Below are 25608 nucleotides of genomic sequence, written 5' to 3'. Positions count from 1 at the left end.
TTTGATCCTGCAAATTCATCTTACTCAATAATTTAAGGTTTTTTTTTTTGCCATTTATGAAATGTCAGTTGGTTGGAGAAACATTTGTGTACTTTTATTTTCTTTTATGAGTGGCTTTGATGTTACAACCTTGTAGTTGCTATGCTTACTGAGAGTTCTCATCTAAATTACCATTTTTTTTGAGACATTCTGATAAAGGAATCAGGGAGCTGGAATGTATTACTTGATTGTTTTTTTCTCTTGTAGTAGATTGGGAGTTTAATAAATGTGAATGAATACACTGACTCTAGTGGAAGTATTTGTTTGAATGGCAGTTGTAGATTTCAACAGCAAGCAAGAGTGGGTGTAGAGAATTAATACACCAACAGAATTGAGTCAAAACCATTTTAACAGGGCTAGAAGTGGAGCTGTATGCAATCAGTAAAATAAAACGCAACAGTGTTAAAAGTAGAATCTTACATCAACCTTAAAACTGCATTTTCTAAGAAGAGAATAAAGAGTACCTAGGAGGTGGGACTTGACAACAACTAACGTAGAATCAGTTTGAAGGAAGGTGAATGCAGTGATTCTTTACTGTAATTTTACTATATGTTAAAAACGCATGCCATTGCTTAAAATGCTACCAAAAGCAAGAAGAAATCATTTCACTAAATTTTGCATGGACCAAATATCAGTCAGATTATTATCATTATTTTCAGGGGCTAAAAAAAAAAAAAGAGGAAAATAAGAAAATTATTGAATTAAGAGGGTTACAAGTGAAAATTGGGAGGATGATGGCTTAGGAAGCTACATTCTGAGGAAGTCTAAGGTTTACCTAGAAGGACAAAATGAAAAATTTAGCCTTGCATGACAGATTGTCAGTTACCTAATGATACAATGTAGGAAAAGCTGTATCAATTCTTCCTCTTTGGAGGAGAGTGGAGAAGTGTGTATCAGAGCACATTCAGTGATGCAAGAATGTCCTAGTTTTAAACTTTAGATATGATATATAATATTACCACTTTTATGACATGAGTAAGTTTACCTAAATTAGCTGATGTTGGTTTCCTCACATATAAATAATAATAAATGAGGCAAAGAGGTATTTGTTTTGGACAATTAAATTAATGAATTTACAGAGCACAACTGACACATGGTAGGCACCACGTATCCATATTTCCCTGGTCACAGCGGCAGAATTAGTGTCAACAGGTATTACAGGAAGGCATAGTCAACCTTAAAAATGGGGAAAAAAATCCTTTAAGGAATTACTTTGAGTCTAAATACAAATAAAAATGTATTTACTTAATAATTTGAGCTTGGTCTCTTTTATAACAACCATAAGGGAAGAAGTTGTGCAAAATTTGAGTTCAAGGTAAGAAGCCATGAGCATGAGATCTGAATAGAGAATGAAAAGTGGAGAATGTGCTAGTTAGACTGAGACCTTCTGGACTGATTAATATTGCTATCCTATTGAGTAATATTGAAACCCTATTAAACAAAGGTTTCAAATACATAGATCTCCACCCCTTTAGCTCTTCAGGGAGTGAATGTTTAGAGTAGTGGAAAGGATAAAATTAATTTCAACAACTAATATTTATTGAATGTTTATTACTATGTACTTGTATCTTAAGAGTTTGCACTAGAGGGGATAATAGGCATACATGTTGATAGTAGTAATATGAGATTTTGAGTGTAAGGGACAGGGTACCAAAAAAAGAATGTTCAAGGATTCCTGAAATATCAAAAGTGAGCTCAGTGTTGAAAGATATCAAAGGTGGGGGGGTCGGACCAAGTTAAGGTGAAGAAGACATAGATATGCTGAGGTTTCACCTGCAGTTTTTTGTCATTAGTAATCAATAATTCTTCCAATGTGCTTCATTTCTCTGCCAGGATTTTACAGGTATCCTTTGCTATATAAAAAGGAAATATTACATTCTGAATATAAGAAAACAATTTACACTAAACTAATATGATTTTCAGGTGGACAAGAATATGAAAAATCATGGGGCAAGATGCAGCAAGATGTTTTTATTATTTTCATATAATTATGAATTATTTCCAGAGAAACTGAATCAACTGTAGGTATTAGTGGCTTTGTGAATAGAAAAAGGGGAAATGAAACCAGTTAATATGCTAAAGAATTAAGATTATGTATATTTTTTCAGTCTTTTGAAATAATTGTTAGTTATTTTAAAAGTTATTTTTATTATAAAAGTTTATACTTCTTTTAGAATATTAATGGCAATAAAATAAAAACAACTATTATCAAATTTGCTAGACTTAATCACTAGTAAGTTCTTGGCTTAATTTTCTTTGCACATAATTTTGTCTAGTGTGTGATAACTCTGAGTGAAGGCAATCTAAAACAGTGGTAGAAATTCTGTAAATGCTAGCTAGAGCTGGATTTATCTGGGCTGAAACAATCCCTTTTAGATTCACCTCAAGAAATCTCCTCTCCCCACTGGTTGCTTCCTTAGAGACAGCTACAATTTTTAGGGTATGATTTCAGTTTTCTGCCTTCCATGTAATTTATCTTTCATATTTTTTTTCACTTCTTTGTCCCTTCCACCTGCATCTGCATAGTTGCTCAAGATTTTTTTCGTTATATTTTACTGCCTTCAGTGTGACTGCATTGTGATTTCCTTCGCTTTCGTATTGATTTCCTTTTTATTTCAAACAGATAGGTTTCATCTTAACTGTCCTTTTCTGTGGATTTCTGCTTTTTGTCACATAGAGGCCATATCTTGGTCCTTTAATTCTCTGAACCAACAGAATAAACACAAAAATCTATAATTCTCAGCCAGTGCTATAATCAGGGCTTGAAGGTTCATTTTGATTTAATCTCTGCCTACAGTGTTTTACCTTGGGACACTATACAGAGAATGTCGTGTAACACGGCCTGTAACAGTGGTCAAATCACAGGTTTGTGTTTGACTTTTCTGATTGGTATCATTCATATTGGGTCTCAGTTCCTTCAAGTTTGCACTCAGTGGAAAGTTTTCTTAAACTCCGGCATAATGCCGTTGGTTGGTCATTGTTTTCAGTGGTAGTGTTTATTTTTCATTTCCCCCTGTTTCTTCATTGAATCTTTTTGTTCTTTCCTCTCTCTAGATGCATTTAATTTTGCTCTTGTATGCGATGTATTTGTTCTTGTTGTATATATACAGACTTTTCATGCTATGGAGAACTGACATAATGTATTATTTTCTTGTGGCTCCTGTTAGAACTAATTTGAGAGGGTAAGTTTTTTGTCTCTGTATTTCAGTTTGATGCTACTTCCCTTTCCTCTGTTCTAGAATATTGTGTATACATTTTATTTTGAATTATGATTATTATGGTTTATTCCTACTTACTCCTCCCTGAGTGAGGAGAGAGATGTTCAGACTTTACATCTGCCAACAGATACAGGAGTATTGGTTATCCATTGTTGGGCTAACTTTCCACTCAGGATCTGGCTGAATTCTGAACCCTGAGGTGGAGAGCAAGGGAAGTGGGCAGGTCTTTGATCTGTTTCTTGTTACTAAGCAATCATATATCCGCTCCAGCCTGACTGTATTGAGCTGGGATCTTCCTTGTTTGCTGAAACTCAAGGCCAAAGGCATACATGAAAAATTGTAATTCTCAACATGCAGTATTACCAATGTCTTTGTGCCTCAGCCCACACTTACAACGTATCTTCTTTGTCACTAGCTCCTATCCCATGCATGTTTGTTATTATTATCTTTATAATAATTATCCTTATAGGAATTTTAATGGAAAATAGGTGAGGTTACTTCAAAGGTATTTACACCCTTGATTAAAAAAAAAATTTCCTTTACCTTTACTTTTTTCTTATAAACTAAAATAGATTGAGGTTAAAAAGTATCTGGAGCATAATATTAAACGCAAATCTAGGAAGGAAAATTAAAATAAACATGACAGCCCTAGTATGGCAGCTTCTAATCACTTGGCATAGGGAGAAAGTAGAATAGATTGTTGAGATACTTAGTAGACTCATGACATACATCATGCATATGTTGCATACCATTTTCTTTGTGCACAAAGGCTCCCTGGGGAGATTCAGGGATACCTTTCCAGACTGTGATTGGTTTGGGATAGCCAGGGTCCATGGTTTTCATTTCTTCACTGTATCTCCAATACCTACAAAGGATAAATAAACAAAAACAACAACACACGCATAGGAAAGACAATTATGTAGATAAACTCTAACCGCTAACATTCATTAAATCCTTGCTGTAACGCTATCTGTTAATGATTTACAGAACTGATACAAATCATGCAAAGATGGTGGACACAAATAATGTATTCTGTTTCCTTTTCTGTATATGCTAAAAAAAAATGATGGGTAGGTTATTGTGTATTTAGCAAGTCTGCTAAAGTTAATTAAAAAATAATGCTAGCTAAGCATAGCTACAATTCAAAAGGGTGTCACCAATCTGTGTAGAAATCAGAGGTTGTCAGGATTTTTAAAAAATCTTACTTAGGCAGCCGGATCTTCTTTTGAAATAAGCATAATCTTGATTCATTTTTTCATTCATTTATTTAACAAATCTTTATTGAGTACCTCCTATGTTCCAAGCATTAATGTAGGGGCTGGAGATACAACCTTGAACAAAACAGACATGCCCTAGCTCTCACCAGTCTTACCTTTTAGGATATACAGGGGTTATGGGCAAAAAACAATTTATCAGTACATACATACTATCATAGGAGGTGCTAAGATCTATAAAGAAAACAAAGCAGAAAAAGGTATCCAGGACCATGGGTCAGCCATACAAAATCAGTGGTTAGAGAGGTCACCTGTGATAAAGTGACATTTGAGCAGAGGGAGGAAAGAAGTGAGGAGTGACATACGTAGTTTCAGAGAGAATAACATTCCAGGTAGAGAAACTCGTTACCGAAAGTTTCCGTGGCAGGTGCAAACTTAAGCATCCACAGTGAGGCCAGTGTGACTAGAGCTGCACTAGCAAAGGGCAGACAAGGGCAACGTGGGAGCTGAGACCCATGACTGGATAGACCCTCACACCACGGCAAAGCCTTCAGTTTTCCTCTAAGAGAGAAGTGAAGCCAATGCTGACTTTGCGCAGAGGACCTTCAAGACATGGCTTAGTTTTGAGAGGAACCCACTGCTGCTGTGAGTGAAATAGACAGAAGGGGGTAAAGCAGAAGCAGGGATGATAGCAGTTAGGATGGCATTTCAGTCATCCTCTGGCTGGAGTGTTCGCCATAGAGCTGATGATAATTCAAGGCACTGGGGTATTATTTTGAAGGAAAAGCCCGAAGAGCTTACTAATGGATTGAATGCAGGAAATGAGAGAATGAGGCTGAGCATAACTCAAGAATTTGGAGGCTGAACATCGGAAGAATAATGCTGCCATTCAGTGAGATAAGGAAGCAAGGAATGGTTAAGTTGGGGTGGTTTGAGGAATCACGAGTTTGGTTTTAGGTATGTTAAATTCAGATGCCTGCTAGACATCAAAGTGGAGTTGTTGACGAGGCTACTGGGGACCTCGTCGAGTGTGGACCTTAGGGCAGGTCTTGACTACAGTCCTTGGTGTATAGACAGATAAACAGATGAAAGCAAAACTTACTAAGAGTCAGAACTCTCAGAGCTTCATCCCTTCACAGGGCGGCCACTGGGCCACTTTCACAGAACCGCTAGCCAGCTGAGGAACGAACTGTGAACGTCCCTACTTTGGATCACTCACTATGGTTTGTATGTTCTAACAGTCAAACAAATGTAGGCCTGAATGCTCAAAAGGATGGACAAAACCGGAGTGACACCACTGGGAGTCCACAGTGATACTGCTTATTTTAAGGCAGGCATAATGCGCTACGTATTGTATTATTTAATCACAACAAACCCATGAGAGGGTCATCACTGTCCCCCTTTGAGGGAGGAGAATTCTTGGAGGACAATGAATGATAGGTAGATTTATAACCAGTTCTGTCTGATTTCAAAAGTTGCTATTCTTTTCTCTACACATACCAAAAATGTTTGACAACCTTCCCCCTCCCCCACCCCGCTAGACATCTCTTAACATCTGCCAAAAGTCGTGTTTCAGCAACACAGGTTTGTGAAGTAACACACAATGCATTATCTTGGGGTTAGGCGTTTGGCTCAAATCAGAAAAAGGAAAAAAAATTCTGGTCTTTTCTGACTATTTTCCTATTTCGGGTCTATGGAGAATGCTTTATCTACAGAGTTATGGGATCTTGTAAAGAAGATTTTGCTATAGATTCCTAGAAACTTCACGAAAGTAACATCCAGAGTATTAGCACTTGCTCCATTCTCAGTGTTCATGTGGAAAGAAGAAAAAGATTGTTTCAGGATGCATCCCAATAAATAAGCCACAAGTCAGGTTTTATGCAGAAGGCAAACACCCGGCGGAGGTGCCCATCATAGGTTGTTGATACACAGAAGATGAGGGTAGATCTGATAAAGACACCAGGAGAAGCTGCATGCAGAAGCACTGAGCTGAAATAATGGAGCTCAGTATTTTTTGAAGAAGACAGGTAGGGAATGAACTGCTCTACCAACACAAAAGTGCATTTTCTTTCACAGTTTTTCATGGAAACATCTGCTTTTAAGTTATTTTTGAATATTCCTTTATCACAGAACATTCTGTGACACACATATCCTGGTTAACAGGGTTGAGATTACACTCAAAATCTCCAGATCTCTTCTCCCAAGTAAATATTTCAGTGGGATTTATGATAGTCATATATGTTAACTGGTTCCTGCACTTGACCATGAAGAAAACCTCTCTCAGAGAAATCATCAGATACCTGATTTCATGGATGCTAAGATACACATTTTCTCACACTTTACATCTCTAACATTGGGGTGCAGTTTACAATCAATACTATGTCAAAGTTTACTGGGCAGGGTTTTTCTCTCAATGATAGATTAAATAATGATGCATTTTATGAAAAATGGCATTTTTAGATGGTATAAACCGTAACTTAAAGCTAGTTTTAAAATTCTATTAACTTAGGAATAATTTAAAATTCTGGGGACAATGGGATCCTACTCTGCATGTGATTCAAGGACAATAAGTTCATACTCAGAGCCAGGTTCATTCTCTAAGGGGAGGTTATAACAAAATTCATGTAACAATACCTATTCTTTATGGAGTGTTTTGTAGCTGTAAAGTAAATTTATATACATACGTTATATTTAATCTTATTTCACTAAAATCCTTCAACAGTCCTTCATACTGCATATTATAATGTACTCTGTGATGATGTCCTAACAATGGATTCAGTACATTATGGTCACTCAGTTCAGTCAGTGACAAAGCATTGGGCATCATATTATTCAAAAGTAATGTCTTAGTCACATTTGCCCTTTTGAATGTTAGAGTTGAAACTCAAACTAAGGCTCTTTGTTCCCTAGTTGAGTAGTTTTCTACCACGTTACTGCCAGTACTTCCCTTGATAGAACATTCCAACATTAATCCCCCTGTCATTTGTACCCTCTCGGAACCCTCACTCAAATTCTTCATGTTCATTGTGTGAGTATAATTTTCCTTCATCCCTTGTTCTATTCATTCATAGATCCATTCACCTGCCAAACTTTTTGTGCACATATATGCCAGACACGTAAGATTCATTGAGATCACATTTCAAGAAAATATTAATGGAATGTGCATTTTATTATACTCTCTTACAGGAACATAATTTTGGTATGAATCTGTCAGAATAAAAGCAAATTTCCCCTCTCTATGCTAGCAGATAATGCAAACCTATAATTTGGGGTCATTTCACAATCTTCGAAAAGTTCAAAACAGGCTTGGACTCTCAGGATATCTGCTGTGTCAGCTTTGATACAAATCCAGTAACTTAAATGTGATTAGAATCATCTAACGATATTCAGCCATAATATTATTCAGTCCATTATATTATTAGATATAAACATTATATTCAGCTGCCTTATAAAAGATACTGAGGCTTTTCTTTATATAAATATAGGTTTGCACTTTAATTTCTAACATATTTGAACATATTTCAACATGAACAAAAAAAGCTCACCCCACTGAGTTTTTGCATCCGTGGTATTTCACGGGTTCATTGAGAAGTATATTAACATATTCAGATGGAACATTGTGCAAATAAACCATTGGGGAGTTCAAATTTAGATATTATAAAGAAAAAAATTGGAATTTTGTGTACAAGGGTCAGCAAATGATAAAGGTTATTATAACTCAATCTTACAGTTTTTTCTTCTGGTATATCAGTAATCTCTGCAGTAGAATTGACTTTAAATTGCTGATTCTTTGAGAAAACCATTGTAAATCAATGTTTTAAAATAAATTACGAATTGAAATGGGATTTACTCATCATTTTTTTAGACCTGGTCATGAGTCACATTCATAAGAGATAGAAGTTGCCCATGTGGTAGAATACAATGTTATCTTACATTCCTTCTGTGTGAACAAACAAGAGGTATAGACAATTCTGGAATGACATATTCTATTGTTACTGGATACTGAACTCAAACTGAACAAAAAATGGCTCCAAGACGGAGTCCATGGGACCCAAGCATTTCTTCATCCTACTTTGTCTGTTTTACTCCCGAGTCAACACTACTTGCCTCTCTCTGTTAAGTTACCACAGAACAGAGTCACTTTTTCTCACATCTAGATAATCATACGAAATCTCCATTTTTGTACTCTGTTTGATAATTTTAAAAACATGTAAAAACTTCATAAACACACAACTTGAGCTACAGGAAATCAATGTATTTTTCGGATTGACTATTAGTGGAAATAATAATAAAACAAACCAAAATGGGGGACCTAAATTTTTGTCCTTTTTCTTTGAAAAGGTCTTAAAATTCTCAAAGGTTCAGCTTAGAATGAAGTATGACAAAAGAGTCTTGAATATACTTGTGAGAAGATGCTGAGAGATGATTTAGAAACATAGCATTTTAGAACTAAATGTTATGAAAATCAAAATGTATCCAAGCATCAAATTATAGCATATTAGGAAAAGGGCAAGTGGGAGGCTGGGGGACTGAGCTCCAGGCCGTATGTGAAAAAGTCAAACTGGAAATTCTCATCTGAATTTACAGATCTGTTTAAAGAACCATCATTGCATCTACTCTTCTTCAGCTGTCTCTGCACTTGGGAGATTTCGTGCAGGTCCCTGCTTTCAGTACAATTTATATGTTCAGTTACTTCTCAGATCTGTGCCTCCAACCAACCTTTCCACTAAGATGTGAACTCAATTGTCCAACTACCTATTTGATTTCTCCAGTTGGTGTGAAAACAGGTAACTCAATCTGGATATAAATATTTCAAACTTTTAATTCCCTTTCCTTAATATCTCTTCCCCTATTTGCCCTGTCTGCAGAAATGGCACCATCTAACTCAGTCATTTTTGGTGAAAACCTAGAAGTGTCTGATTTGCTTTTTCTCACCCCTAAAATTCAAGCCACTAAGAAAACTCGTTATGATCATATTTGAAATGTACACCATGCCGACCCCCTTTGCTCTGTCTCCACTGCTACCATCGTGTCCCCTTGTACTGGAGGACACCTCCCAATTTATCTCCTTGCTTCCAGTTTTGAAGCCCATTCTTCACACAGATGCCCAAATGATGTTCGTGAGCACACAGCAGAACATGCATTCCCCACTGAAAAACCTCCAACGCCTTTCCATGGTACTCAGAATCCAGTCTTTGCCATGGTCTGCAGGGCCCCATAATCTGGTCCCTGCTTACCTGTGTGACTTCCTCGGCCACTCACTATGCTCAAGCCACCATGTTTTTTTCTGATTTGAGCATTCCAACATTACTGCTTTTCCGCTGCTGTTGCACGTGCCTATGAGGCACCGTTTTGAATAGTTTCATGTGGCTGAAACCTCTCCCCACTCAAGTCCCTGCATAAGTGTCCCTTTCACAACTTAGGCCTTTCTTGACTTCCACACTGCTTTCCCAACCGCTCCTTACCACCCATGAGTCTCTGTCACAATGTCACCTATTTTATGTCTTTGGAGCATTCCTCAATGTCAAAATGTCAGGGTCATTTATCTCTTCTCTGTTTACTACTATCTCCCCTGACAGAACCTAAGAACCACGGGAGCTGAAGCCTTGTGGCTGTTTCTACTGCTATATCTTTATCACCTGGCACCTGTCACACAATGTGTGTCCAAACTATTTTTTAAATAAATGAGTGAGGGCTAGGGCAAGACCAGTAGAGGAATCTTAAGGAAGCAGGAGTTAGAGCTGTTGAGAAGGGAATGGGCTGTCTCATATTTACACTGTCGCCACAGGGAGTCAGGTACAGAAGGATGAACACCTCTGGGGTGTAACTGAGGCTGCCTAGAATTTGGTAGGAAGTGAATAAGATGCAGGGCTGACATATGGCAGCACTTAAACTGAATCTAATTTAAAGATGTGCTTTGTTTGTCTAATAAATTATATATATATATGTTTTTGATATTTACTGTTTTTCTAGAGTATTCGCACTTTCCAGCTCCTCACAGTACCCATCACTCCTATGGCCATAAATACTACTGCTGTACACAGCACTATCCACATTATTTGACCTGACACCTTAAGGCAATTTGGTGTTTTTATACCTAGAATAGATTATCTCTAAGATCCTTTTCTGACCAGAGCCTTTGAGACATAGAAACCTGTTAATACATTTTTTAGGCAGAAAAATGACAGTGGAATAAGAGGAAGAAATAAGTAAGGATTAATAATTTTCAATATGTTTTCTTTCAAAAATATACATGGAAGATATATGCAATGTTAAAACTGATAAGTATTGTAAATATATAATGCCTCTAATGAAGAAAGACTCACTGAATTCTTACACAAAAGTGACAATCAAATTGTTGTTTATCTGTTTGGGTTAGACAGTTTAATGTCTTTTCCACCTACTTTTAATCTAGAATGAATGTATTGATAAATGTTGTGACTTTGGAATTATGTAAGTATGCAAATATGAAGTAATCTGTTTACAAACATCTATGACTCACGAATTCTTACATAAGATCACATACGTGGAAATTAATTGGGACCCTGCTTTATATATTTTTAAAACCTGTAAGACTAATTATTTAAGGAGAACTTAGAAGCAGAATATTTCTATATATGTGTTATATTTTGCATGCAGCTTCTCAAGTAGGAAATAAATGAACTAAAACTCCTTTTCTCATTTACTATAGTCTTTATTCTGTTATAAATTTGGTATCTATCCTTCATTGATTTCACTGATTTGAGGCAGCCCACGTTTAATTTCTAAACTTCAGTTCTTTCAAGAAGTGCTAAGTTTTTAGAATGGAAACATTTTTAAAAAGTATGACTATCTGATAATAAAATAGCAGTTTTTCTGATCGTCTATGAAACCCTCATTAAAACGGTCACATGAAAAGCTTTCATGTTCTGTCCTGTAGAAGTTAACATATTCAGTGTGTCTTCTCAGCCTTTTGATTCTACCCCTTTCTGGGGAAAAAACAAACAAACAAACAGAAAAACCAAAACAAACAAAAGAAAATAAAACTAAAAACAAACAGCCTACACAACGTTGTATTGAACCTAGTCCCGAAAGAGTACTTTCAAGCAATTAAAACCAGCTGAGGAATTAACTCGAACAACCTCGAGGGTTGTTATTTTAAAGAATATAAGTCCACAGATTTATTTTTATTAGTGGTCACCATGCTGTGGCAGTCACCACCTTCCTTCTTTCCTTTCCATACTCTACTATGCTTTCATCTCGCTGAGAGTTGTATACTTTTTTGTGGTAAGTAGTGTCTTCTCTAATAAAACTTTTGTTGGATGAATCTTTTTTATTTTGTGATTTAGTAAGAAATGTTTAGCAAAACTTTAGTTTCATGGTAGTGAATTAAAATCTATGCACATTTTGCCATAGAAATATATACAAATCTGATGTGTAGAAAGTTAATAACAGAATAAATGCAAAAGTATACATTTGTATCCATGGAGGCAAATTATAGGATCTTTTTGTTCATAGGTAAAGTTCAACATTTGAAATCATCTGCTAAGTGCAAAATACACAAGGATTATATTCTTACTTTTCTCCTGAAGCTTGAGACATTTTATAGGATTATGTTATGCTAAGATTTTATGGCAAACTCAATACTAGTTTGCTGGTCATTAAAGCCTGTTGTTTATATGTGTGTGCGTGTGGGTGTGTGCTGTAAATTTACTTGTAAAATGGCATAAAGTTCTTTGACATACCAGTGACAGTTACTTATAGGTGTCACATTTTGACCCGGCTAGTAATAGTATAATTAAAATTTAATTTTTCTTTTTTATTACTTTTTTAACCTAATATTAATTTAAATGAATAAAAATGTAGCCTTCAACATTATATTTTATATGTAATATCTGTCAAAAAGTGGGCAAGGGTAGAACTATGTACACCTAGTGATCACTGTAAAGTCGTAAGACTAACAATTCACTTAAGCTTTACAAACTCTGGTAGGAATGCCATAAAAGGAAAAGAAATGAGAGAAAATAGCGAAGGATATTATACTTTCAGCCAAATGTATTTAGCCCAGCGATGGCCAGTTAGTTCACAGCACCTATCTGCCAGTACCTAAATAAATAGTGTCCTGAAAAATAGAACTCATGACTAAACTGAAGATATTTGAAAATATTCAAAATTAACTGTGTGCAGACTGCAAAATTTTAACTTAAAATATAAAAGCAAGAAAAAAAAAAAATCCTGTGTTAAAAAGTAAGTTAAATTACAAGGAAATGTATTGTAATGATAAATATACACTGCTACATAGTTTTATAGGCATGTTAAGATTACGAAGAAGAGAAAGAATATATACTACATATATACATTCATAAGAAAGTCATATTATTTGGGTATATTAGAGAGAGATTTATCTTGAATATTATTCTAAAATATGTTTAGAAATAGTTTCAATTCTATTAATTCTTGTGTTTATATACACACAGTCAGATTCTTCCATCAAATGTACATGCCTATGATAGACTAGAAATATTGACTTCTCTAAACATTAGTTAACTGTTTTCCTCATGTGAAGTGTGTACTGACCTGTCCCCCTTGAAGAAATAGGTTTTCCCAACGTCCTCCCACCAAATGGCTGAATCAATACCATGCGGGGGAATTCCGCTTCCAAGAGAAATCAAGTCATGAGGGTAACCAGGCTGAAGAGTCGTGTCCTTGAACACCCAATATTTGTTACCTGTATGAAATAAGTGCAAATGCAGAATACACTAATTTAATGTCAGAAATAAGAATATATCTTCTCACATAATGCAGTTAAAATTCTTTAACATGAAATCCATGAAATAACTCAGTTAGTGGTCACATCTGGAATACTGACGTTACTTCTGAAACACCGATGCTACTTTCAAAAGTGGTTATAACGAAAACCTATTTAATAATCTAGTCAAAGTCTGTGAATTAATTTAAGAAATTTAAAAAAAAAAAAAAAGATCTACAACTTGCCATATGGAAACAGTTCTGAATCAGGGATCAAGGATTCTTCCTCTAGGAATTAGACACCTGACTTTGTTCAAGGCTACATTATTCCTGTGTTTTGTGCATTCCGTATACCCTCAGATTCTGTACTGGATACAATTGCTGCTCTGGTAAAACACTGCCTCTAGGCAGACCCTTTCTTTCTATTATATAAACATTAACAAGTCCCCTCTAGTCTTATAAAGTCATCTTCCTTTGACCTGATGACCGCTTTCAGCTGTATCCTTCTCTTTAAGAGTGGTAAGTAAAGGGAGCAAAAATTTAACCCTAACCTTGTTGGGAACTGCCAGAGTATGGCCATATTAAAAAGAAGATAAACTTCAGTCAGCTTTTTGTTGCTCTGAAATTATCTACAGACAACACACTTCCTCATGCCCTACACCCTTGGTGGACCACGTGGACCACTCCCCTCTCTGGTACGCCTCTCAAGTCACCTGCAACCATTCCTCATTCCACTGAAAGTTGATTTAATACCTATTGTCTACTGAAAACTTTTGTCCTGGAGTCACCAATGCCTACAATTTTTCCACCCTTATCTACTGACACAGTTGACCACTTAAAGCACGTTTCTCCCTGAGCTGCTAGAAAACCATCTACTTGCGGTTCTTTTTCTTTCTTCCTTCCTTCCTTCCTTCCTTTCTTCCTTTCTTCCTTCCTTCCTTCCTTCCTTTCTTTCTCTCTCTCTTTCTCTCTCTCTCTCTTTCCTTTCTTTCTTTCACTGCTCCTCTCTGGGCTTCATTTATTTCACTCAGTTGACATTCCCAGGGCTCTGTTCTCTGCCTTCTTCTCTTCTTATTCTAAACAGGGGAGGGGCAGAGTGGAACCACAAACTCAAATACTTAAAAGGGCCAGGCTAGAGAAGACAGGACTGGAATGGCAGGGGTATTATTCAAATATTGAGAGACATCCACAAAAGTCAGTAAATATGCCTTCAAGGCCTATTTGTGTCCCCACCCCTCTGCCCTGGCCAAGTCTTCTTCCCCTGGTTCCTCTGGATCTTTCTATGATCAGGCAACTTCTTAAATCACTCCCTCCTCTTGGGGTTAATATCTGACAGAGTAGAACAGTTAGTATCTTATTAATATCTGACAAAAATATCCTATGTCCTTTCTAATAGATGTAAGTTCCTTGTTGTTACAATTTTTCAATACCACCCCTAGGTGAGGACTATGGTAAAGTGTAGCATTCACATTACATCAAAAGGAATTTTAAAAAATAAAATAAAATAAAACCACATATTGGCCTGAGAGAACCTAACACAAACAAACCCCCAAAAAAAAAAAAAACAAACAAAAAACCAAAAAACCAAACTTCAAGCTAGATTTGGTTAGGAGTTTCCAGTTTGTAACTAGGAGTTATCGAATCATTCTAAGGGCTTCTTACTACCAGTTGCTATCATTTTAATATAAAACAATGTTTACTGAGTACCTTCAGTGTCCCAAGTGTCATGTTGGGTACAAAGGACACTAAAGACAGACCTGATCACTACCCTGATCACCCTACATTCAAGTGAATCAGCAGATGAAAACCAAGAACACAAAAACATCATTGTAGTAATTGGAAAACTAATGAATTCTATGAAGGAAACACATCAGGGGTTGAGAACAAGAAAACATAAGGGGAACTAACTTCAGGTAGGGAGATCAGGAAAGCCTCTCTGAAGAAATACCACTTCAGCCAACATTTAAAGAAAGAGAAGATGATATCTATGCAAAAAAAAAAAAAAAAATGTTGGGAGGAACAGCCCAAGAAAAGAAGAGTTTTGTATGAACAAAAAATTGAAGGGAGATCCAGGGAGTGTGAGAAGCAAGAAGGGAGTAGCACTGGAAACCTACACGCTGGGCCTGGATCGCAGTTTGAGGCGCTGGGAAGCCACCAAAGAGGTTCAATTAGTGGAATTTATGAGTGGGATGTGCGGAGGGATATGATCTCTTTCATATTTTCAAAAGATGGTATTTGGCCTTTTGTGGAAAATGGATCATACAGAGAATAATGAAAATGAGATCTACCAAGGGTCTTTTGCTAAAATTAATTAGTTATTGGAGTCATTCATCAACAACGTACTTTGTACACATTACACACTGCTTTATGCACTGGAGATATGAGAGTGAACAGAAGGCAAAATCTGCACTCATGGAGCTTAGATCACAGTGAATGGGTGTGGGGAAACTGCCCTTAAACAAGCAAATGAATAAAGATATTTTCAGAGAGAAAAGTGTACAAAAATACAAAAGAATATATTAATATAACAGTGATGGGGTGGCTGGATCCCTTTATTCAGATAGCAGTGCAAATTGTGTATTCAATGTGAATTGTGACTCATGTAACACCAAAGAGTCAAACCAGTGAAGATGGTTTTAGGCGGAGGAAACGCCGAGACCAAATGCTCCAATGGAAAGAACCTCATTAGCTAGAACATCATGTTGCAGGAGAGTGTAGTAAGGATAGAGGTGACATGGCCTTTGTCACAATTTGAATTTTATTCTAAGTGAAATAGGAAACCACTGAATAATTCAATGAAAAAGTTTTTATTAGTTGTCTGAATAAGATGGCAGCAATAGAGATGGAAAGGAATCGTGATATATATTGGAGATGGAATATAATAAGGAAAACATTGTATCAAGAAAAATCCTGAAGTTCTGACTTTTGTTAAGTGAGAGACTTTATAGTGTTATACAAACAGACAAAGACGACATGGGTGGGTGGGCTGTTGGGGGTTCAAATCAAAATCTGAGAGGTCATTTAGATATCTAAGAAGTCAAGTAGGTAACGGGATGTGTATTTGAAGATAGTAAGTCTTTTAAGTCACAAGCATAAATATGTCATTTACTAATTCAAGATTTCATGAGACAATCCAGAGAGAATGAAGAGTAACCAGGACTGGGTTTCTAGAAACATGTGACCCACTCCCCACCCCCTCATCTCAAAGAGATCACATAAGGGAAGAGGAAAGAAAAGGCAAATGGGAAGGAGGTAGAGAAGGCAAGGGAGAAACACAAAGTAAAAGAAAACCCAAGAAGCCAAAAAGGGAGTGGTCCTAAATGACTACCTCTAGTCCAAATATCTCTTGAAAACCAAAAATGATGTATGGTTACCTGCTGGGATTTTCCACAAAGTTGACCCACAAGTTCAAATTTGAACTCATCAAAGGACCTTCTTGTTTTCTCTATTTGGATGGATGGCATGCTAGCTACTCAGTGGCTCACATCGGAAATCTCCCTCTTTGTTTTTCCTATTTAATGAGTCCTTACATTCAGCTGGTTTGATTTCGTTAACTCTTCCTTGAACCTGTCTCCTGCAGATCATTCTTTTTGCCGCTGGTTCTAGGTATTCTTTCCCATCGTCCTTTCCAAAGTTAGCTGCCTGTTGTCCACAAGTTCTAACGTAGGTCCCACTGCTCTCCTTAGCCTCCTTCAGTATTACCACTCCACACCCAGAGCCAGTCAAAATTCTGCAGGGTGAAAGAGACGAGCAGAGCCATCCATGCCTCTTTCTTGCCGATGCGACTCAAGGACTATTAAGAGACTTTTCTCAGCAGGGGAAATTGACTACTCATTAGGGGGCCTGCGAAGTCGTGACGTCCATTGGTAAGGAGACATTACGAGGAAGCAGAAGTTGAGTCATCAGAGAGGTGGATTGAAAGAGAAAACAGAGTAGGGCAGATGCAAAGAGGAAACAGACAGGAGAGACACAAGGAGACCTGTTGGAGAGATGGCAGGTGTAGCCAGTTCCTGAGCTGAGTTCCTGTCACATTCATTCCTAAGCTCAATTAACCTGGTTGGGTTTCTTTTTCTTTTTTTTTTACTGAGTAATACTGTTCAATATAATTTTTGACCATCTAAATATCACACAGATATTAGATCTATAAGCCCAAGTCTACTGGCCAAAGCCCTGGCTTTTAGCCACTGTACTGTGCAGCCTTCCAGCCACGTGCCTCCACAGCAACCCTTTTATTTTATAGCTTCCTTGCCTCCAGTCTGTCTCTCTTATCTATCTTCCACACGGTCATTAAAGAGATCTCCCTGAAATGTACACCTGATTTTTATCTCTTTTGTTTACAGTTTTCAGTGGTTTCCCATTGCATTTGGGATAATACCCAAACCTACCTAAGGTAAGTCATTTTCAGGTTCTTTTCAATATGAGGCTCTTATTTTATCCATATTCTGTTTCATTCTTTTTTCTTTTTCTTAAAACCTGGTATGATTCTTTCAAAACTTAGCATGGCATCACTTCTCTGGAAAGCAGTTTCTATCTCAGTAAGAGGGGCCTCTTATTTTGCCAGAATTCTCAGTCTTCAAAGTTATCATCTCACTCAGCACCCTGAACTTCATGAATCACAAGCCTGCCACCCACTCTAGGCTGTGAACAGCCAGAGGGCAAACATATCTGATACCATTTACCTGTGGCACCTTGCATATGATGCCTGGAAAGTAGCAGATGCTTAATAAATGGTTACTGATTCAAAGAACCATATTTACTATTAGACAGATAATCAAATAAAAAATCCAAAATCTAACATAAAGGGACAATAAAGACTACATTTATAATATTGTGTCTTGAATCTTGCTGAAAGAAAAGTTAATGTTATAATTATCAGCAAGTCTGAGAATATTTAAAGGCATGCCCCAGTATTGTGTTGGAGGGCCATTAAAATGATTATATTTAACTGTGTGTTGGAAAATGCTATTGTGAAAATACACACCTATCCTGAGCCATTATTAAATGTGAATACTTTTTGAAGAAGAAAAACCCCACAATTCGAAGTCCCAGGTCACTTCCTTGCCAGGGTTAGTGAGATGGAAAGTCCAGAGAGCTGTTTTCCAGCTTGCTCTATATTTCAGTCATATCTCTGTGGCATTTAAAATAGAAAGCCTTACAACAATAGGAGAAAGAGTGAGAAAGTCTTGTCCTGTTAGCTGATACCGCAATCCTTACTGCGTTCATTCCTTTCATCACAGCTTTAATTAGGAAAGGGTGTACAGTTTCAATTCCTCCGACGCTAGCTGTGTAGACTAAACTTCACCAGCTCAGCGCGGTTGGCTGTCTTTCCTTTCCAGCAGAAGCATTCTACTCTGCCTTAGAAGGCTTCCATTCGTAGTTCCTATACCCTATTCTTTCCATGAAAATTTCTTCGCTCTCTTTCCAGGCCCTTTAGTGATACTGCCAGGTTCGTGGACACCCTGGACGTCCTGGTGCATGTAACATGAGACAGTGTTCATAGAAACTTAGGTTATGTGCTGTCCAGGGTGTCTCAGGAGAGGATAATGTGTGAAAAAAAAATTTACATTTCTTCCAAGAAATTAGTGTTATTATATAAAAGCTGTTTTGGCAGAGGAAAGGGGGTTGTCAAGCGTTATGGAAATATTTCCCAATATTGCTGGTCAAATGTTTTCCATCAGTAAAAGGAAGGAACAATAAGCCCTTCACTGTTAATGATCAAGGCCTTTGTATACAGGATCTCAATTAGGTTTTTTTTTTTATTCTATTAGGAGCAAATATCAGGGAATTTTTTTTAATGCATTTATATTCCCCTTAAAAAACAAAGCAAAAGAGACTTATCAGTAAACATTTGCTGTAAGTTGGCATGATGAGATCCTAGCAGTTACGTATAGAAAAAGTTAAAAAACAAACCACCTTGCTTGCTGAGTATTTGTGGCACAGAATTCAAGAAAATAACGCGACAATGATTATGAGTTACATGTTTAATTCTCCAAGTGCCTATTAAGGGAATACAATTGCACAATCCCTTTTGTATCTTAATGAGGCAAGATTTTCACATGACAAAGTTGAAACAATTTCGTTTCTATTTTTTTAGAATTTGAGTAAGTATGTGAGATTCATATTTAACTATTTTTTATAGGAGAAGGAGATTTTTAACTACCTTACCATCAGACAGTCTGGTTCTCTAGGAAAATATTGCCTCTTTGGCAGAAGGAGAGCACTTACTGGATTTCATATGGGGTTGATTTCTGGAGCAAGTGGAAAAAACGGGTCCTTACTGACATTGTACTTGGCAGAATGCGGGGGAAAATAATCAACAAGTCTGAGTTAAAGACAGAAAAGCTTTATAAATAAAATGAATAACCTCGAAGAATGTTTGGAGTTGGAGGCGGCTTTATAGATCATCTATTCCAATCATTTTTCAAGGATTCATTCAGCCAGCCAGCCAGCCATTCAATGTCTGTTTGCTAAGGGTCTGTTATAGCCAGTCACTGAACTAGGAGCAGCAGATACAAAAATCAGGGAAACACTGGGTTTTTGCTCTTGTGGAGCTGAGGGACCAGCACAGGAAATACGCTAAGTAAATAAACCCATGAAGAGTTTTTAAATTACATGCTTATTCCTACAAGAAAAAGTATAGTGTCTAATGACTTAATTTTTTTTTTTTTAATCTAGAGGACAGTGCCTTAAAACTACCACATACTTCCCTAACACCCTTGAACCCAGCCACTGTTACAGATAGGAGCACATTTGATTTTCCTGTACCCTGGATCAAAAAAATGGTTGAGAATCCAGCCTAACACATTTATTTTCCAGGTCAAAAAAGTGATGCGTTTAAAATGACACAACCAATTGCTAATAGATTTGTATTACAGCCCAGGGCTTTTTAATGCAGCGCTAAACTTACTATTCCAAACTGACTTTCAAAACAGAGCATGTTTACACGCTGTCTGGCTTTCAGAATTGCTGATAATTCCTGCTTCCTTCCCCCTTATCAACTGATCACTCCACATTTATTGTTGGAAGTATTTATTAATTAATCCACTATATTAGGTTCGTGCCTTGCTCATTGTATCCTCAGTAATTAGATACCCTTTATAACTTTAATTTTTTTTTTAAAGATCAGCTGCATTTTCGTCTCCTCAGAGTCCACAGAACTCTACTTGTACATTTATATTTTGCATCTTCTATTACAAAAGCAGTCAGTAAACTAGGGCCACCAGCTGCTGCCTTTTTTGCAAATGAAGTTTTACCCAAACACAGCCATACCAATTCATTGCCATATTGTCTAACGTGCTTTCTAACTTTACAACGACAGAGTTTTGTAATTATGATAGAGACCATATGATCCGCAAAGCAGAAAGCATTTACTATGCGCCCTTCTACAGAAAAAATTAGGACACAAATTCCATAATGGCTGACTTTTCTTCATACAAAATAAGCCTGCACTTGGATTACTCAATAATGATGTTTATTTGGTCGATTACTGTTCCAACACTGATACATTCTTTCAAAACACTACAAAGATTTAAAAAAATTATCATAAAGAATTGATACTGGCAGCCCTAGCAAACAGACTGGCTATGATCCTAGTTAAAATTCTTCAACCATGAGAGTCTGAATAAAATAGAGATGCCACTTCTAAAAAGAAAAAAAAATTCTTTATTGGATTAGTGGCTTAGTGGGATAGTCAATAGCTTTGAAATCAGATAGAACTAGGGGGTTATTGCTCTACTGAGATCTTGGACAAGTCACTAAATCCAAGGCTTTCTTTTCTAATTTATATGTAGAATACTAACACCTCTCATTCAGAGCTCTGGAAATAATGCCCAAATGTATAATATACCCACACTGTACTTGACTCATGGCACCCAATAAATGGTACTCATTATTACAAAAGATGACATTTTATGGATTGAATTTGTCTAGTGTCTACTCAAATAAATAATGCCAGCAATAAATGATTAAGAACACTGATTGATGGCAGCACCCGTCACTTGGATTAAGTTTTAATTTTTATATTGTTTATAGGTAGGCAACACAAGAAATTTGAATAAATGCCCAGTTCTGGAGGTCACATGACTTTCTGTTACCAGAATTTATTTTTCCTGGTCCTGCAATATTATCAAGTAAGTAGAGAATTTTGAACACATGTGCAAATGTTGCAGACACTGAGGTGGGTAGCTTAGATCTCCCTTGAAGAAAGAACTGGCCATTCAGTTGAATGCCTTTGGATCCGATAGTTGGCCAAGGAGTCAACTGAGTGCCTTTGGTCAGGTTATGCGCTTTTGGGGCAGCTTCCAGGCAGTGACTGAGCACAGCACATACTAGATTCTGGCCACTTCTGCACTATTCGGGACTCCTCTGACAGGCAACCTTTGCTCAGGAGTTCCTCACTGGGTTTGCCAAGACTCTGTGCCAGTCCTGCCTCCTCCCCTTTTATCTTTCAAAGATTTACCTTCCTACCCATAACTTTATCTTACTGTTTGCTTCCCAGAGTACTCAAATACAATAAATAAAAGGATGTGATACAAGTTGTTGATAATGAGGAAAAATCAGATGCACAATATTACTGATAGGAAAATATTGCAGTAGAAATTAAAAACAGCCATCATAAAAACATACCATAGGCTTTTTGAATAATCATAAATAAGTAGAGCTAAAATACAAGGGAGATTTTCAAATATTAAATGTTTGACCATTTGGTTTAGACGGTCATTTCATGTCAATATAAAATACAGACAGTAATATTAAAATTCTCTGAATGTATTTAATTCAAGCAAGTAACCTGTGTACATGTTATATAACTATTAATGTGTGTACCGAGGCCACTGAATGTAAATTTCTTAATCTAGTGTAACATTTTAGGCATCAATTTTCCATTACCTTCTACAGAGATGTAAGTAATCATTCCATTATCTATTTAAAATAAAAGATCTCGTTTAGGTTATCCATTTTACTATGTGAGAAACAATGTATTTCTACTTCAAATGAACTTCATTAGCACTTCCTTAACCTTTCAAGAGTGGTGATTTGTAAACATCATAAAGAAATTGCTGATTTATGAACATTTGAAATGAAGAAATAATGCAAGTCACATAAACCATTTCTCAAGCAAACAGTTCTTTTCTTTGCCATCTTCCAGTGCCACGTATTTAAGACAGTTCTCTTTTGATACACGTCTTTTATATGCCTTTCTTACTCCCACACCTTACTAGCCTCCTCATTTCTGCCTCAGATACTTTAGTTTCTTTTCTATATGACTTTTGCCTCTTGGAACAAAGCTGTCAAATAGAATGATAAGTACTGCTTGAAGTTATTAAACGATAGCAACAATATGAATTTGGAGACAACCTGTCAACTACTTGATCTTGACTGTTACTGATTTGGACAACACTGGGAGATGGCTTTTAAATTGTTGTCCCGTACTTGAAGGAGATTGCACCAGCTCAATTTCTAACATAGAATTTTTTATGTTATTGGCTCATAATTATTCAATCCGGACATGACTAGTAACTGAGAATATAAACATCTGGCTTGATCGTGCTTACAAAACATTGCTCTGTTAAACGGGATTTCTCTGAATGACGTGAGGACAGCTGACTAGCACAAAGGGTGTAGTACATTCAGTTGCTGGAGAAAAGCATATTACTTCCCTGGGGTGTGATATGTTTCCTATTTCTGGGGCTTTCCCAGTAAAATAAACCAACTTTTGGGCATCAATAAAAGAGTGACTCAGTTCACTGCCAAATGTTGAGTAGAAGGATAAGGGAGTCTGTTTAGACACCACAGGTCTAACCAGCAGCAGGTGTACCAGGTGACAGTCACATATACCAAACCATGATGCCAGCTAGCATTGAGTGACAAAGGCCTGAGGTCTGTGCATCCAGCTTTACGCTCAGACATAAGCACCTACACTGAGTAACGTCTTGACCAGGGAAAGGATATACTAAGAACTGGCTTCATAAGGGAAAACAAAACCAAACAAACAGAAATCCTACATATGTGAGGTTGAAAAAAATTCCTTAAAATATTTATCTACTTACTTATACTTTGCTTCTTTATGCCAAAATATGTGATAAAAATAGTAAAGCATAAATAGAAAGTAAACAAAAATATGACCAGGGAACTTAGAATGGAGAGCAAAAATAGAACACAATAAGCAATATAAAATAATAAAGATCTAATTATTCAAAATGTGGACATCAAAATATTGTACATAGTCATTTTCAATATAAACATTTATTAGAAAATACAATATAATCATTGTAAGCAGTAACATTATATAATGTTTTAAGTATGATAGCTACAGTACATGGGTTCATTCTACATTAAGACTTAGTTAATTTCTCATGTTACTGTTCTCAATAGCAGTGGAATCTCAATCAAGAAGAGAGGATGCTGGGGAATGAGGCATTTTTGGTATTAGGGGACACCCTGCTTCATTATCCCTGGGTTTAAGTAAGGGATTGAAACCAGAATAGTATTAATTTGGATGCTCATAATTAACACACTGTGGAAAAATGAAGGAATAAAATTTTACTACCCATGGTCACCAATATACTTAAATTTGTAAAATATTTATTTAAACTATTCCAACATAAACTGATGTGCTTAGCAAAGCTTTTTTTTAAGCCTTATTATGGTATAATTAACACACAATAAATAGCACATATCTAAAATATATAATTTAAGTTTCCACACATGTATAGATCTGTCAACATATCTTTATAATCAAGATAATGAACATGTTTATCATCCTGAACTGTTTTTTCATGCCCCTCTGTATTCCCTCCTGCCCAATCTCACTGGTCCTCAGGCAAACACTGAGACACCTCTTGGCACTGTAGATTAATTTGCACATTTTAGAAATTTTATATGGATATAACAATACAGCAATACTCTTTTTTGTCTGAATTCTTTTACTCATCATAATTATTTTAAGCCTCATCCATTTGTAGGATGAATCAGTAGTTCATCCTTTTTTTTTTACTGCTGAGTAGTATTCCATTATGTGGACATACCATAGCTCATTTATCCTATTCACCTATTGAGGATATATGAATTGTTTTTAGTTTTTCATTGTCACAAATATGTCTGCTTTGAGTACTTGTGTAGATGTCTTTGTATAAATGTTTTCATTTGTCTTGGGAAAATACCTGAGTGCAATGGTATTACACTGAATAAAACCTTCAGTAAAATGTTGATTAGAATTGATAAGTGTGGACACCCTTGTCTTGTTTCTGGTCTTATGGGGAAAGTCAGATATTGTGAATTTTACCTGGTTGGGTGAATAATTTTGTATTCCTATAAATATTCCTGAGCTTTGTTCCAGGACTGTTACATAGAAACAATCTGAGTACTTCGAGTGTTGTAAGATTGGTTAGGAAGGATGGAATGAGTACTCATTCTAGGATCATTATTCCCAACTGCTGAGGCAAAACTCTTCTCAGTAGCCTGTCCAGGGCCCGTGGACAGCCCGTGGCTGCTAGGAACAAGTACTGCCAGCCCTATGTCAGTGTCAGGCATTGCCCCTTTTGTGTCTATTGCATGAGTCTTTCTCCAGACTTCGTTTCCTTACACACATCAGCTGACCAGCTCTGTCTCCCATATTGTTGGGGGTTCCTCTGCTAACCTCTGGGTGCTCACGTAGTGCAGCTCCTTCCTCGGCACTCCTTTGTCTCGTGAACTGTGGCCACCTTCTTCTCCCATAGCTCTCAGCTCTGTCTTCTTGACTGAGAGAATCTTCCAAACTCCACCTGCATTCCCATACCACGGGCCACAGCCTGGAAATTCTTATAAGAGCAGAAACTGAGGCACTTTCTGGGCTTACTTCTCTTTGTTTCTTAACTCTCAGGATTCACTGCCTTTGTTTCTTGATGTCCAGTATCATGAAAATCATTGTTTCATATGCTTTGTCCAATTTTTGGTGCTTTTAGGTGGGAGGATAAATCTGACTCCTATTACTACATCTTGGCTAGAAACAGAAGCCACCCTTGGTGTATTTTTGATATACTTCACTTTTATATATAAAAAGCAATAAAATTCTATTAAGAATATAAAACTGATCACATCTACGGAGGACAATCTATATCCATTTTTATGATTATGTGCTGACAATTTCACGCATATGACATACACATGCATAATTTTGCTCAAAGTTTAAAAATTATGTAAATTATACAAAAATATGAAGTTTTTATTGTCTCCAGCAGTTTCTAATTCTTCTTAAGGTATTTATTAAAGCTCACCTGAATATGACATGTTACGTTGATTTTTACATTACTAAGATGGTATTTATACTTAATAGCTAAACATTCATTTGTACTTATATTTATATCCACACCTTCAAATTCTCATGCAAGAAGAAAGCAAGGCTAACACTAAAGTACTTTTGGGAAATACATGAT

At 36.5% G+C, this 25608-nt stretch overlaps 1 protein-coding gene across 1 annotated transcript in view; it reads right to left on the bottom strand.

Annotated features, from left to right (window-relative positions):
• MMP16 (matrix metallopeptidase 16) overlaps positions 1 to 25608 on the bottom strand; it is a 274901-nt gene that overhangs the window by 3741 nt on the left and 245552 nt on the right. Inside the window, exons 8-9 of the mRNA XM_006193949.2 lie at positions 13028 to 13178; positions 4007 to 4122 (exon numbers count right to left, since the gene is read on the bottom strand). Coding sequence (XP_006194011.1) covers positions 4007 to 4122; positions 13028 to 13178 — 267 coding nt within the window. The remainder of the gene's footprint in view (positions 1 to 4006; positions 4123 to 13027; positions 13179 to 25608) is intronic.

This window comes from Camelus ferus, chromosome 29, assembly GCF_009834535.1.
Source record: "Camelus ferus isolate YT-003-E chromosome 29, BCGSAC_Cfer_1.0, whole genome shotgun sequence".
Classification (NCBI taxonomy): domain Eukaryota; kingdom Metazoa; phylum Chordata; class Mammalia; order Artiodactyla; family Camelidae; genus Camelus; species Camelus ferus.
This window is presented reverse-complemented; position numbering and strand designations above follow the sequence as displayed.